This window comes from Tenrec ecaudatus, chromosome 9 (genome assembly GCF_050624435.1).
Source record: "Tenrec ecaudatus isolate mTenEca1 chromosome 9, mTenEca1.hap1, whole genome shotgun sequence".
Lineage (NCBI taxonomy): Eukaryota > Metazoa > Chordata > Mammalia > Afrosoricida > Tenrecidae > Tenrec > Tenrec ecaudatus.
Window position 1 is genome coordinate 122715989 of NC_134538.1, and position 13853 is coordinate 122729841.

Here is a 13853-nt window from a genome sequence, read left to right on the forward strand (position 1 = left end):
TAACGATGCTCGTGGGCTCTTTAGCCACTTACCGGATATTCCTGGTGTCCAGAGGGACAGTCCTCGCTTCCCTTTTGCCAGGGCCACTGAAGTAGAGAGACATGCCATCGTTAAGTGTTCCACAGCCAGTCCCAACCTGGCCGCCAGTTATCTTGTCCCACAGGGGGCTGAGCTTCCCCTCAAACCTGTCGAACATCTCACTGTGATTCGGGATATTAGACACACAGGTTCCTTGTGCGGCTTCAGAGGAAAGAAATATATTAGAAGGGATTCTTGCTGAAATTACTACACATGAAGAGCTTTTTTAGCATATGGGAAAGGAATTATTTCTGTTGTCTTATGGGAATGAAAGATGCCCTGGTAACACAGAGGGTTACTCCTTGGGCTGTTCACCTCAAGGTCAGCAGTTCAAATGCAACATCACTCCGTCGGAGAGAGACGAGGCTTTCTGCTGCCTTAAAGATCTAGTCTTAGAAAGCCAGCGGGGCAGTTCTACTCTGTCCTACAGGATGGCCGTGAGTCAGTGGCAGTGGGTCTGGATCTTAAAGGAGGGAAAGTAACTTTTCTCTTGTGAACACTTGTATCTACAAGTTGTCTGTCTGTCTGTAGCATCTCCATCGATGTCATCAAAAACACTCTCTGCCTCCAGAGGAAAGTAAACGGAAACAGGAGACGTATCGGACCTAGTTTTCACTAGGTAAGAGGATTTGTGTGAATGGAGTGATAGTTACTATCTCAAATACTATTGGCTAGTGTGTTGGCCTTCTACTACAGATTTAACAAGGAAAGTCAATCCCAGATTTTTAAAAGCTACCATTGAAACCACACATGATAGGCCTCCCCACAGAAGGCCTGTAGCAACATATGTTTGTCTTTGGTCACACGCCAAATGAAGGCCAGCCACCGAAAAGCTGATGCATCCTTTTGAAGTTGCCTCCAGAACAAAAAAATCTTTAAAAACATTTGGAAACTTATGATGTTTTCTCCAATTTTTACTCTTTAATCTCAGCTGCCTTTTCATTTTTCCTAGTAGCAACATCCAAAGTGGACTGTGGTCAGACACGACTTCGCTTAGAAAGCTTCTCTTTTGGTAATGTTGTGTATATTATTTCATGTTGCATTTTTTACTTTACAAGTAAACTTATCTATATACAATTTAAAGATCACACAGAGGTCCTGCAGCACAATGATGAGGAGCTGGGGCTTTAGGTTCTGGCTCCCAGGGCTGGAAGCCCAGTTAGCAACTCCTAGCTGTGTGACCTTGGGAGAGTGACTAACGCTCCCGACGCCTCAATTTCTTCACATGTGACCAGGGACAGTTGCAATCCCACGATGCTGGGCTCTTGTCAGGCTCTGTAAGATGAAAGGAAATGTACTTGGCAGAGTGCCTGATACATAGTAGGGACTCGGGCAGTGCTGTCACTGGTATTAATGACGCACAGCTCTGCTGGAGAGATCATGACATCATGCTGTCCTTCCTTGACATGCGTCTCGTCTTGGGTGGTGGTGGCGGCGGCTGCTCTTGGCTCATGGCAACCCCGTGCACAGGGGGATGAAGCACTTCCCAGTCCTGTGCCGTCTCCAGGATCCGATCGTTGTGACCCATAACTTCTCACTCACTGCTTTTCTGGAAGGAGATTGCCAGTCTTTCCCCGCTAGTCCATCTTAGTGTGGAAGCTCTGCTGAAACTTGTTTAAGCACGATAGCCACATAGACGCCTCCAAGGACAGACTAGCAGACGTTGTGCACCAGGTGCATCGGCCACGAATCAAAGCGAGGTTTCCTGTATGGCGGCTGAGAAGTCTACCCTGAACCTCCACTGCCCTCTCTCTCTTCCCTAAGCCTGCTGTCACTGAGTGCATCCCAACTTATAGCACCTACACGACTGGGAGAACTGCCCCATCTGTCTCCAAAGGGCAGCTGGTGAGCTCAAACCTCTGACCATTGGGGTGGCAGTTGAGTGCTTTAACCACCACACCATCAGGGGTCCTTTCTCCTCCTGTGGAAGTTCAAAACTTTAAAACATCTTAGCATTTCAGACACTTGGGTTGTAAATTTCTATCTATCCCAGGCTTAAAGACCGGCACACTCAGATTCTATATGACTGGGAGAAGTAACCTGAAATACAGTCAGCAGAGGCGAGTATTTTACAAACCATCATATGCAGCATTCAGCCTTACCGGTATACCCCAGGTCGCAGAAACACACGCCGGAAACGCAGTCCCCATGGCCACTGCAGGAGCTGGGGCAAGGCTCGGATATGTACACTCCGTCCAGACCGAACGCAGGCACGTTTTTCTGTGAGCTGCTTTCCTGGATCCACCGGAATCTGGTTTTGCTGCAGGAAGAACAACACTTAGGTCTTATAGCCAAGCACTTAAATACAGAACGGCTCAGAACGATTCAAGAGATCTTACATAGGCTTGAAGGTCACGCCGACTGGAAGGCACATCTAACCTCCGTAAGGCGTTTCCCTTAGATGTTGTCAGAACTCCCTAATTTCTTCTTCAGCTTAGAGGTTTCGAAACCATGAAGCCATGGTCCGGAAGGCCTTTTTCATGTGCGTGTGGGGAAAATGTAGATAGCTTCTATAGAGACACCGACATTTGCTGTTTGAACGTTCTTCACCTTTGACCATGGAAACAAGGAAACGCCAGTGGAACCACTCCCCCGCCTGCCTGAAGCGCCTCAGATGTGCGCACAGCAGATTTTGGACGGGCCGAAAGACAATATACTTGTACTTGCATAGCGCCTTCTTTATTAGTAAGTGGAACCCAGAAGGATCTTTTTCACTCCACCATTGCACTGGTTTTACGAGTATTTTCAGAAAAGGCTATTTGGGGATATGTCACGCCATCACACAGAATGCTCTTTGCAGGGGCAAATGGGGGATTCTGTGTATGAGTTCTTGGCACGAATCTGGTAGGTAAGAGGAAGTCTAGACTGGCAGCTCTCCACCCACCCATTTCCTTCTGCCTTCTCCCTCATCTTCAAATCTCTGAGACACACATTCTGTGTCCTGTGAACAACCAGATGGGCCGCCAGTGGACACTGGTAACAGCCACTACACACAGGAAGGACCCATCTCACTGCCGTCACGGTCTCTCCCCTGCAGGCAACAGCCACGCGAACTTCTCTGAGCTAAGAGTGCAGCTCTGAGAAAAATCTGCTTGGAATTATTTCTAAAAGAGCCACGTTTTAACACTTGGAATTCACAGCTTTCTAACACTCCATTTGGAGATATGTGAGTTTGTGGAAAATACCGCACAAGGATCAATAACAGCTTCTTGAGGCTTATTTACTTGGACTGCAGTGGAAACATATTTCCTGTGATGAGACAGAGGGTTCTTCATCACAAATGCCGCCAACCAGCAAGCTGGATGGGATTCAAAGTCTTCAGGAAGTTTGATTTGAATGAGGGGAGATTTTAGATTTCATCTTCAAAAGCTGAGGTCCAAGAAAATATTGATAAGAGTGGAATCCTCACAATACTGACTCACTTTGTGATACTAAGCTTTTCCTGTAAATTTACCAATGAGGTCACTTCACTGAACATCAAGCCAATGGAAGTGTCAGCTCCAACGGTACGTATGATTCTCTGGCTGTGAGGAAACCAAGCCAAGTTTGTGCTCCGTGGTTCCGATGGCACTGCCTGCTTTCTCCCGGTGACGTCTTCCAGCAGCAAAACTCTGTCCGCTGCAGCAAGGACGCACCAGTGGACGCCGCCAGACTGCGTGGCATGCTGTGGACATCTATGTGGAAGGGCTTTGGTTCAGCTGCAGTTCCGCAGAAGCATGATGGGCGGAAAGCAGTGATGGAGTACACGGCGGACACTACTATACAGACAACTTCAGAGCCTGGGCGAACTGAGCAGAGGCAGGGCAGGTCCCAGCTCACGAAGCTATGCCAAATGAACCCATTCTGAGAGCAGGCCAGGATTTGGGAGATTTGGGGAAGCTTCTGAAAACAACACAAAAACCCACTGCCATCAAGTTGATTACAACTTGTAGTGACCCTGAAAGGCAGAGTAGGGTTTTCCGAGCCCTTAAATCTTTATAGACAGACAGCCTCATCTTTCTCCTGCAGAGTGACCAGTGGGTTCAAACCACTGACTTTGTGGTTAGCAGCTGGATGCTAGCCCATTATGCCACCAGAGCTCTTGCAAGAGCAAAGTACAACTCAATAACTCATGGTCATTGAGTCAATTCTGACTCATAATGTGAATTGATAGGCAAACCCTATGTTTAGCTATTAAAGGAAGGACAGAGTTATACAAGATAGGGAGGAAATGCCCCCATGGGTTTCTGAGACTCCCAGATCTTTATGGGAGTAAAAAGAAAGGCTCCTCTTTCTCCTGTTAGGCTACTCACTGCTTTGAACTGCAGACCTTGCAGTTAGCACCCCCAACTCACAATCCACTGTGCCTCCAGGCAGAGCAGCAGAGAGAGCTAACTTATTAGGGCTACTGTACCAGGTCTGCCTGTGGCGTCCCTCGTATCTCTCTGCCAGATCATTCCCACCTTCCTGACCTCCAAATGGTCCATCCTTACAAGTCTTATCATTTTCTAGTTATACTTTCTCCTTATCTATAACATGGGCTTTAACTTAACCAGCTTCAGGTTCCTAACTCCCAAGCTTTCATTTAAAAATGAAATTTCGTCTATACTATATTTTTGTTTGGCTGTCCTGCAGGAAACAACATAGCCCAAGCCAAAGGTTTGTTTTCTTTCTTCTGTAACCACTCTAATTTTACTGAACTCGGAGCATGTAACCATCCTCCACCCACCTGTTTTCATTAAGGTCGCTTCCTACTGCTGCTTTATTTTCCTTTGTGACATTTAGTAGCAATTGAAGTGATACATTAATTTGTCTACTTTGTTTAGTTCATCATTGTAGCCAAGGATCCAAAAAATACCCAATATCTATTTATGGAATGGGTGGACAAAGGCTGATAGGTACAGATTTCTGATGTAAAACTTCAGTCATGTTAGGTGCTAGGAGCAGTGGCTGAGAAAGTTTTGCTGGAGATAAAAAATTCCATGAAGACTGGTGACCCTAATGAAGTCAGGAGTTTTCCAGTGTATAAAAAAACCCAGCAATCAAACTTTTGAAATTTCATGATCTACATGGAACATGTTGAATTACTGTGAACTTTTAAAATAATAAAACCCAGTGACAAATTTGCTGCCATCGAGTGACTCATAGTGACCCCCTATGGGTTTGTGACACTGTAACTGTTTATGGGAGTCGAAACTCTAGTCTTTCTCCCTCAGGGCTACTGGTGGTTTTGAACTGCCAACCATGTGGATTGCAGCCTGATGTGTGACCACTACACCACTAGGGTTCCTGTTACAATAAAGGCTCCCCCAAATCATATTTTCCAGTTCCACTCTATCAGAGAGGTCACTATGAATTGAAAATCAACTCATTAGTAACCAATACTATCGTGCTTATTGCTTTGAGTAGCTTCCTCCCGAATGGGTTCTGGACGTGTCCTATGACTGACCAATGAGACACGAGCCAACATGACTTAGAGACCTAAGAACTATTTGCCGAGCGCTTCCCTCTTGGAATGCTTCCTAAGCATGGGAAGCAGCCCCTCTGGCCTCTTTGAGGATGCAAGGCTATCAGTGAGAGTCCACTGGAGGGCTCACCAGTGCCGTCCATCCCCGTCAACCCATCACCTGAACATCGCCACGTGAGCGAAGCCAGGTGAGACCAGTCAACCCATAGAATCCTGAAAAACCAATGTGTGTGGCTTGAAAGGCGGTATGTGGCCACTGGTCCAGAAATTGGACCTCAGAAGTGACGCCTTATCAAAATTTGTCATTAGCAATGTGACAGATAAGGCCTTCAACCTTCTATTTTGGTCTCTTGAAACTGTGGGCTTCACAGAAAAACACGGAAAGACCACATACACCTACAGGCCCACTGTATGCACAGACACCCATCCCCCACCACACCAAGTTTTCCCCAGGGCACTTTTCCTCAAGAATTACGTCTTGGCTAGGCATCTGGAGAAGATGCACATTCTCTGAGGCCCCGGGAGATTCAGTAAAGATGTGTGTCCAAGGAATGGGGCTATGGCACCAAACAGGAATGATTTCTTTACCTGGATGCAAGGGACCTTGGAATAACAATGGTGATTCTCGTCCATTCTTCAAAGTCCCCAGTGTGATACACGGTGGGCTCACTGAGTTCTCTGGAGTTTCCTTCACACCCTTTGCCTGCAGAAGCTGGGTAACAGCCTTCTTTCACCAGGAACCAGGACATACCGGCGTCATGAGAGTACTGAAGAAGAACTGGAGCAGTGCTGCTGAATCGGTTGGCACACCCTATGTTTAGCTATTAAAGGAAGGGCAGAGTTACACAAGGCCGTGGTTCAAAGAGTCATTCAGCAAGTCAAATGCTACAGCAACCAGGACCCTCCCTACCAGTCTGCACTGAATTTGCAGCAATAAGACTTGTGAAGCTCAATTCCAATCGAAACTGATCCATAGATTCTGCAGTTCTCTGTTTAGGCATGCAACGAACAAACAACAAAAAACAAACAAGAAAGCCCATTGCTGTTGATTGGACTGTGGGCCATGGCGGCCTCATATAAGTCGGAGAAGAACACTGCTCCACAGGGTGGGTTTCAGTGGCTGATTTTTGTGAAATCACCATGCCTTCCTTCTGAGGCACTTGCAACTCAAACCATAAATCTTGGTAGCAAACCCACTGCCACTGAGTTGCTTCTAGTGCACTGTGGGACAGAGTAGAGCTTTCCCTGAGGTTTCCTAGGACGATTCATATCTCTGGAAGCAGACTGCCTCATCTTTCTCCGGCACAGCCACTGGTGCATTTGAACCACTAACCCATTGGGTAGAAGTAAAACGCTTCATGCATTGTGCCACCAGGGCTCATATTGGTTAGCAGCCAAGCACAAGTAGGTGTTTCTTGGTAGATAGCTGGGCTGGCTGCTCATTGGTAAACTTCTTGGGATTTGTAAGAGGGAAGAAAGAAGCAAAAGGTAAGACGCCATGAGAGGGTCTTCAACTTTCTTCTCACAGGGTATAAATGGAGTTAGACAAAAGATGGAGAAGCAGCCACCTCTTCAGGACATGATGGTTACCAGAACAGAGGGCTGTCCTCTCTGCTTCCAGGGGACCACACCTGTTTATTTGGTTGTCACACAAAAGCTAAGTAAGAAATCAGTGTCAATTTAGATAAAAGAGCCGTTTTGCTCTTCACAGCATCAAATAAGCAATCGAATCCAGAACTAAAACTATTACTGTTTTGCATATTCATGTAGCTGAATGTCATCATAGACTTGTTGTTATTCGGTGCCGTTGGGCTGGTGTCGATTCATAGCAATCTTATACACAACAGAATGAAACACCCCTTGGCCCTGGCTCCATCCTCACAACTGTTATGCTTGACCCTATTGCTGCAGCCACTGTGTCAGTCCATCCTGCTGAGTCTTCTGCATTTTTGATGAGCCTCTACTTTACCAAGCATGACGTCCTTTTTTGGGGACTGGTCGCTTCTTGTAATAGGTCTAAAGTATATAAGACAAAGTCTCACCACCTTGCTTCTAAGGAGCTTTCTGGCTGTCCTTCTTCCAAGAATCAACAGTATCATAAATGAAAACAATAACAATAAAAAGCAATCAAAATATCAACACTTTAAGACAACTGTTTTTATTTTCCTGATATCTATATGGAGCTATACATTTTGATCATATAATTGACATTACTTCTTATAGTACTACCCTCTCTTGTTTTCTTTGTATGTAATATTTTCTTATTACCTGCACCATGGAAAAGACTCTTTTTTTTGATTTGTTAATATGAGATAAATTTCTGTTAGCAAGTGCATTAAAAGTGTAGAACCATGTTAAAATTAGTAGTTATGTGTTCATTTTGTATTAATTGGGTTCAAAATGGATCAGTTGTGTTGCAACACTGGGCATGAGTACAGTTTGAAACTCCTTTCTAAGATAACAGGCGTACACAGGAACTTTAGAGCCGTTTTAGGGTACATCTTTTGATCACTGTAAATGTTAAACTCCTTTCCTGATGTTTATTTAATTATACATTGCTTATACAAATGGTCTACTCTTATTTCATTTGCTGGCTGGAATCATAATAGAAATTGCCAAGTGGCTTTATAAATCAGAATAGTCAACTTGTATAATAGAAAATATGGATGCAAGAGGGAACAAAAAGAATTCAAGAGAGTAAGAATGAAGGATAAAGGAAAAGTAGAGGGCCACAAGTCAAGAGCCCCGCCTTCCATCCTGTGCCTGTGGGGTGCCTTCAGGAAGAAGATTCAGTAATCTTCCTCTTCTTTCTTTCTTATAATTACTTTTTAATCTTCCTCTTATATGCAGAGCGAGAAGCAACGTCTCAGGAAGATTCAGAGTTTGTCCAGTGGAGATTTAATGGGACTTATCGATTCAAATTTACGTAGGAAAATGCCAAGGACATTAACAAAGTTAAGTATAATAAAATGCTGGATTTACAGTAAGATATAAAGTTTATTAAAACTAAACTATAGAAAGTCTCCATTTTAACCTTCCATACACTCCTAAAGACTTCATACTCAATAACAAGTTCCAAGGGTAACTATTTTACAGACACACACACACACACACACACACACACACACACTCATAAAAGTTTGGTGAGATGTATATGTGTGTATGTCTGCAATTCTACACATATACACAAGAAGACTTCCAAAGCTTTGTGGAAAACAGAACTGAAAAATAATCAAAAATGTCCACCAACTTTTTGAAATCGCCTTGTATTTACATATCAAGCACTAGGTGTACCATAGAGGACTGGAGCCGAAAGCATGGATTGCATCTCAGTGTAAAAAAATCCTCATACTCGGCAAACACCATCATGATGGACAGAGAGAAGGTTGAAGTTGCCCAGGATTTCATCCTGCTTAGATCCACAATTAACGTTAATGAAGCAGCAATCAAGAGACAGAGGACACATTGCTTGGGTCCGTCTGCTCCCCAAGACCTCTTTAAAGTGTTGAAAAGTATGGATGTTACTTTGAGGACCATGGTGCCCCTGATCCAAGCTGTGACTTGTATTTTCAATAGTCTCCTACACATGTGAAAATTGGACCTTGAGAAAGGAAGACACAAGAACATTTGGTATATTTGAATTATGGTGCAGGAGAAGATTATTGAAAGTACTATGGGCCGTCAAAAGAACTAATCAATTCATCATGGAAGAGCACAGCCAGACTGCTCCTTAGAAGAGAGACAGCGAGCCTCTGCCTCATGTTTTGGACAGGTCACCAGGAGAGACCAGGAATGGACGTCTCACTGTAAAGCAGAGGGCAGTAAAAAGAGGAAGGCTCTTAACAAGATGGACTGACACGGTCACTGCAGCAACTGTGAGGCTGGTGTGGACAGGCGATGCTTCGCTCTGCTGTGCAGAGGGTAAGGCATTGAGTCAGAACTGACTCAGTGGCACCTAATAACAACAAAACCAGGTAATTGTCATCACATTACTAGTCTTTGGGGCGCACGTGGTGAGAATGGCCACATTCGGCCCACAGAGTGCATTTTTGGTCTTAGATATATTAATCCTTGTTTCTAAGGTAGGCAAGCCATTGGAAATTGCAGTTCTCTGACAAGTCTGTGCTGTAACAATATGTGAAACCTAAGTATATTTGAATGTGACCACCCATAATTTGAAATAGTGTTGATATTAAGTTTAACAATTAAAGAATAGAAATCTTAAAAAAAAAAGAATTAGATAAGAAAGTGTTGTAACTGGTACAGACAGGAATTGGAAACAGGGGAATCCAGGGCAGATGATCCCTTCAAGACCAGCGGTGAGAGTGACGATACCGAGAGGGTAGAGGGAGGGTGGGTTGGGAAGGGGGAACCGATTACAAGGATTTACATATAACCTCTTCCCTGGGGGATGGACAACAGGAAAGTGGGTGAAGGGAAATGTCGAACAGTGCAAGATATGACAAAATAATAATTTATAAATTATCAAGGGTTCATGAGGGAGGGGAGAGCAGAGAGGGAAGAGAAAAATGAGGAGCTGATGCCAGGGGCTTAGCTGGAGAGTAAATGTTTTGAGAATGATGAGGGCAATGAATGTACAAATGTGCTTTCCATAATTGATGATATGTATGGATTGTGGTAAGAGTTGTATGAGCCTCTAATAAAATGATTAAAAAAAGAATGTGGTATAAAATCTTAAGTACCCTATTCAGGATTCATTGATATATTAAAAAATATTTACTGAGACACCTATTAAGAGGTGTGTGTTTGTGTGTGTGTGTGTATGCTCAAGTCTCCCTATCTTTAAATACAAGAGAAAATAAAATTTTCTTTTAGTTTGGGTCTAACTACGTAGAAAAACATCTTGAGAGAAAGTCATACTGGTTGTGTAGGACAATTCACTCACCATTCTCCAATACACTGCAACCCTGGCTTTTGCTTTTAACAAGTCAGTGAAATTAGCAAGGAAACCTAACTAATGGGAGAATCCAATATTTATTTTACTTGACAATCCTGTTGCTTCTAACTTATTTTCTTTTCCATTGAGCATCTCGCTTGCCTCTTTAGGAGTCGAAGTCATAGCAAGTCACTCTTGTGCTAGCCATTTTCTGTAACTCACACGTCAACGTCCACCTGTGTTTGAGGTGTCTCTCTCTGCTTTGGTCGTAATGGTTTTCTTCCCAATCTCACTCCCCCTCCAAGGCATTGGCGCATGTCCCCCTAGAACGCTCTCCATTATCGCTTTATTTAGTGAACCCAACCTTGACAACCCTTCCGCAACCCTAATACACATGACCTATTCCTATTTCTTTTCAGAGGCCGGCGCATTCATGGCCTGGGACGCAGTAAAAGCCTCAGAAATGCATGTTGCTTGAATGGACGTACCAGCTGACTGTGGTTGCTCTGTTCCTTCCACATCGACATGGCGCCAGAAAGAGCCTTCCGAAACAAAGTCTGACTGGGTCTCGAGATGAGTGGCACAGACTCCAAACTCCTCGAGGTTTTCAAATTTACCACGCTCCCTTGTATTTCCACATCGTTCCATGTTAAGAGTATTTTCACATTCTGTTCCCTCTGACTGCAATTCCTCTTCTCCTGTCGTTCAGCTGGCAAGATCTTCCTATTGGCGGAGCCATCCACTTAGCCGCCCGACAGATCTCTTTTTGAGCTTCTCTAGCAGGCACTGTGCAGGCTACGCCCCCGTACCTAGAGACCACTGCTGTGACCGCACTGCTATGGTTGTACTGCAATGGCTTATCTTTCGGGGTCACTCACTAGTTTTTGAGTTCCCTTGCAGGGATGGGCCATATTTTTCATCTTGATAATCCTAGTAACTAGAGCTTATACATGGAAAGCAGTCAAAAAATATCATCACTCTGCATTTTTGTAAATATTATACCCTCTACCTTTTAAAGGTTTCAGATAAACATTAATTACCAATCCCTGCATGACCTATAACGTGTAGCCATTATGACTGAATTGCCACACATCGATAGCTTCCTGTTGGTGCAATGTGAGAATTTGGATTCTTCTTACAGTTTATGCATTCCTGTGTTTGCTTAAAATTACCGACAACATTTAATGTTTTCTATATTTAGATTTTTTTTCAACTTCAGAATACCACCTTGCAGACTTTAACACCTACACTCTCATGATTTTGTGATTAATTAAGTAGAAAAGGTGTCAGGTGAGAAATGGCAGAGTACTGTGCAGAGCATTTGCAAGTAATGTTATTATTTTTAACTTTTTATATAGCATCAACAAATGAATATAGATTTGTATCAGGTTACAGGTGATATTTTTCCATTGCAAGTTAGCAACATCACCTGAACAGAGAAGGATAATGTTATAGAAATGAACTGCAGTGAGCACACATGTAACAGATCATCAGTCTCTTCAATATCCAAGAAAGAACACTTTATTAATCATCTTATTTATGATTAACTTCTTGTTTAAAGACCTGTGAAATTATGTTTGAAGCGCGCTGCCTGTAAACATCTGATCTCTTTAATACTTCCATTTGTAAATTATTAAGCATCTGCACCCAGCCATTATTTAAGGGCCATGTAGTCGTGCTAGCTCATTAAAACTGCATTACTTTCAACCCCAGAATCCACCAATGGGATTTCATTATGGACACAAATGAAAATTTGATTAGGATTCAGAAACAAGAGCTTGTCAAAGTAAATACTCGCTGTCCATGTTGACATATGACCACATGGCTGAAAAGCAACAAACTGTTTAGAGAATGTTAATAACTGAAGTCAAAATATACTGAATCAACCACATAGCAATTGTTAGAAAATCCTTCAGTTAAAAGGATAAAATAAACTGTTAGATCCCAAATATTACTTGTGAGCTGAAGAGGACGCGGCCTTGACAATTTGAAATCATGGAATTCATTGTCATGATCAGACTGAAGCTACACAAGGCAATTTTCTTTTCAACTCTCATAGAGTTCCCTAAGTAAATCAAGAAAAAGCAAGACACAGACACAATTCCTGAGGCTCATTATCCATGGACAAGCTGTTTTCCTATGACTACGAAGCCAAAAAGCTTTGTCATTCTAAGATTGCGGAACTTTTGTTGTGACTTTCAAGTCTGAAATCCAGAGATGTTTTGCTCCCTAACCTGCTCTGGGAATACATATGCGTCTAAGTACCTTGAACTGTAGCACATATCCCGGTTTCAGAGTTAAATCTCGAGTTACTGCAAATCGATCCCCATCTGATTTTCCAAACACCATGGCTGATGGCGTGAGAGAGCAGAAGGTCTCGTTTGCAGCCATCCCTTCATTGGCCAACGTCAACCACACGCTCATTTGGTTCAGTGGGTAATCAAAAGCTGGCTTCTCATAGAAGTTCTAACAGAAACAATACAAAAACACAGAGAGGGACTTTGATCGCTCTGGAAACAGAAAGGCATTTTCAATTGTCGTGCAGGTTCACGTACCATTTTCTGGTTAAAAAAAAAAAGAGCAAGATGTCTAAATCAACTTTTTTTCATGACTATTAATTCTTTCTACCAATTATTTAACAACTGAAACTATTTTGTCACAATGTATAGGGTCGATTTACAAACACACTAATAATCTTTCTTGATGACTTGGCCAGATTTCACCATATGTTTTAAATCTAAATGATTTGTGAACTAGTAACACTCATAGGAAACAATAAAAAATTGAAGTGTAAACACCAAAAACAACCCCCAAACAACAACCGTAACAAAACCAGTTGTCAGGAAGTTGATCCTGGGACACACGGTGGCCGAGGTGTGTCTGAGTAGCACTCCACAGAGCTGTTAACAGCGGATTTTTCTGGAAGCAGATCCCCAGACCTCTTTCCGAGATGCTTCCAGGTGGACTCAGACTCCGACTCTTTGGGTTTGCGCCCACCAAGTGACTGGTGCAAAGCAGCAAACGTTAATGACACGTCCAATGTCAAACATTCCAGCTTTGCTGAAGTGAGTAGCTGCTTCAGGCCAACCAGGTTGACCATCTGTCTCCACCGGGCTCCGGCGGAGGGGAAATACCTGGGGCAAAGTTGGGTTGACAACTGGGATGATCTGCTTCTGCTTCTCGGAGAGAATGATGATGTCATCGAGGGCCCACTGGTCATAGTCTTCTCCCGAGAACACAGGTTGCCACCAGCGGAACCTGGTGCAAGGAGTCCTGGCAGCCACTGGGAGCTCCAGGTAGACGAATCTGCGAAACAGCAACTTTGGTTTATGGTTGGGAAAGGAAAGCTGTGTTTTTCTTAGCAGCTTGTTAAAATAACAAGGCTAGCAACCAGGAAATATTTTATTTTATCTGATCTCTTGATATTTTTTT

General features: G+C 43.4%; 1 protein-coding gene across 1 annotated transcript in view; it reads right to left on the bottom strand.

The window, feature by feature from the left end:
• The window catches only part of RELN (reelin), a 509976-nt gene that overhangs the window by 106571 nt on the left and 389552 nt on the right, over positions 1-13853 (bottom strand). Inside the window, exons 26-30 of the mRNA XM_075558514.1 lie at positions 13556-13727; positions 12687-12887; positions 6113-6345; positions 2181-2338; positions 33-240 (exon numbers count right to left, since the gene is read on the bottom strand). Of these exons, the coding sequence (XP_075414629.1) occupies positions 33-240; positions 2181-2338; positions 6113-6345; positions 12687-12887; positions 13556-13727 (972 nt within the window). The remainder of the gene's footprint in view (positions 1-32; positions 241-2180; positions 2339-6112; positions 6346-12686; positions 12888-13555; positions 13728-13853) is intronic.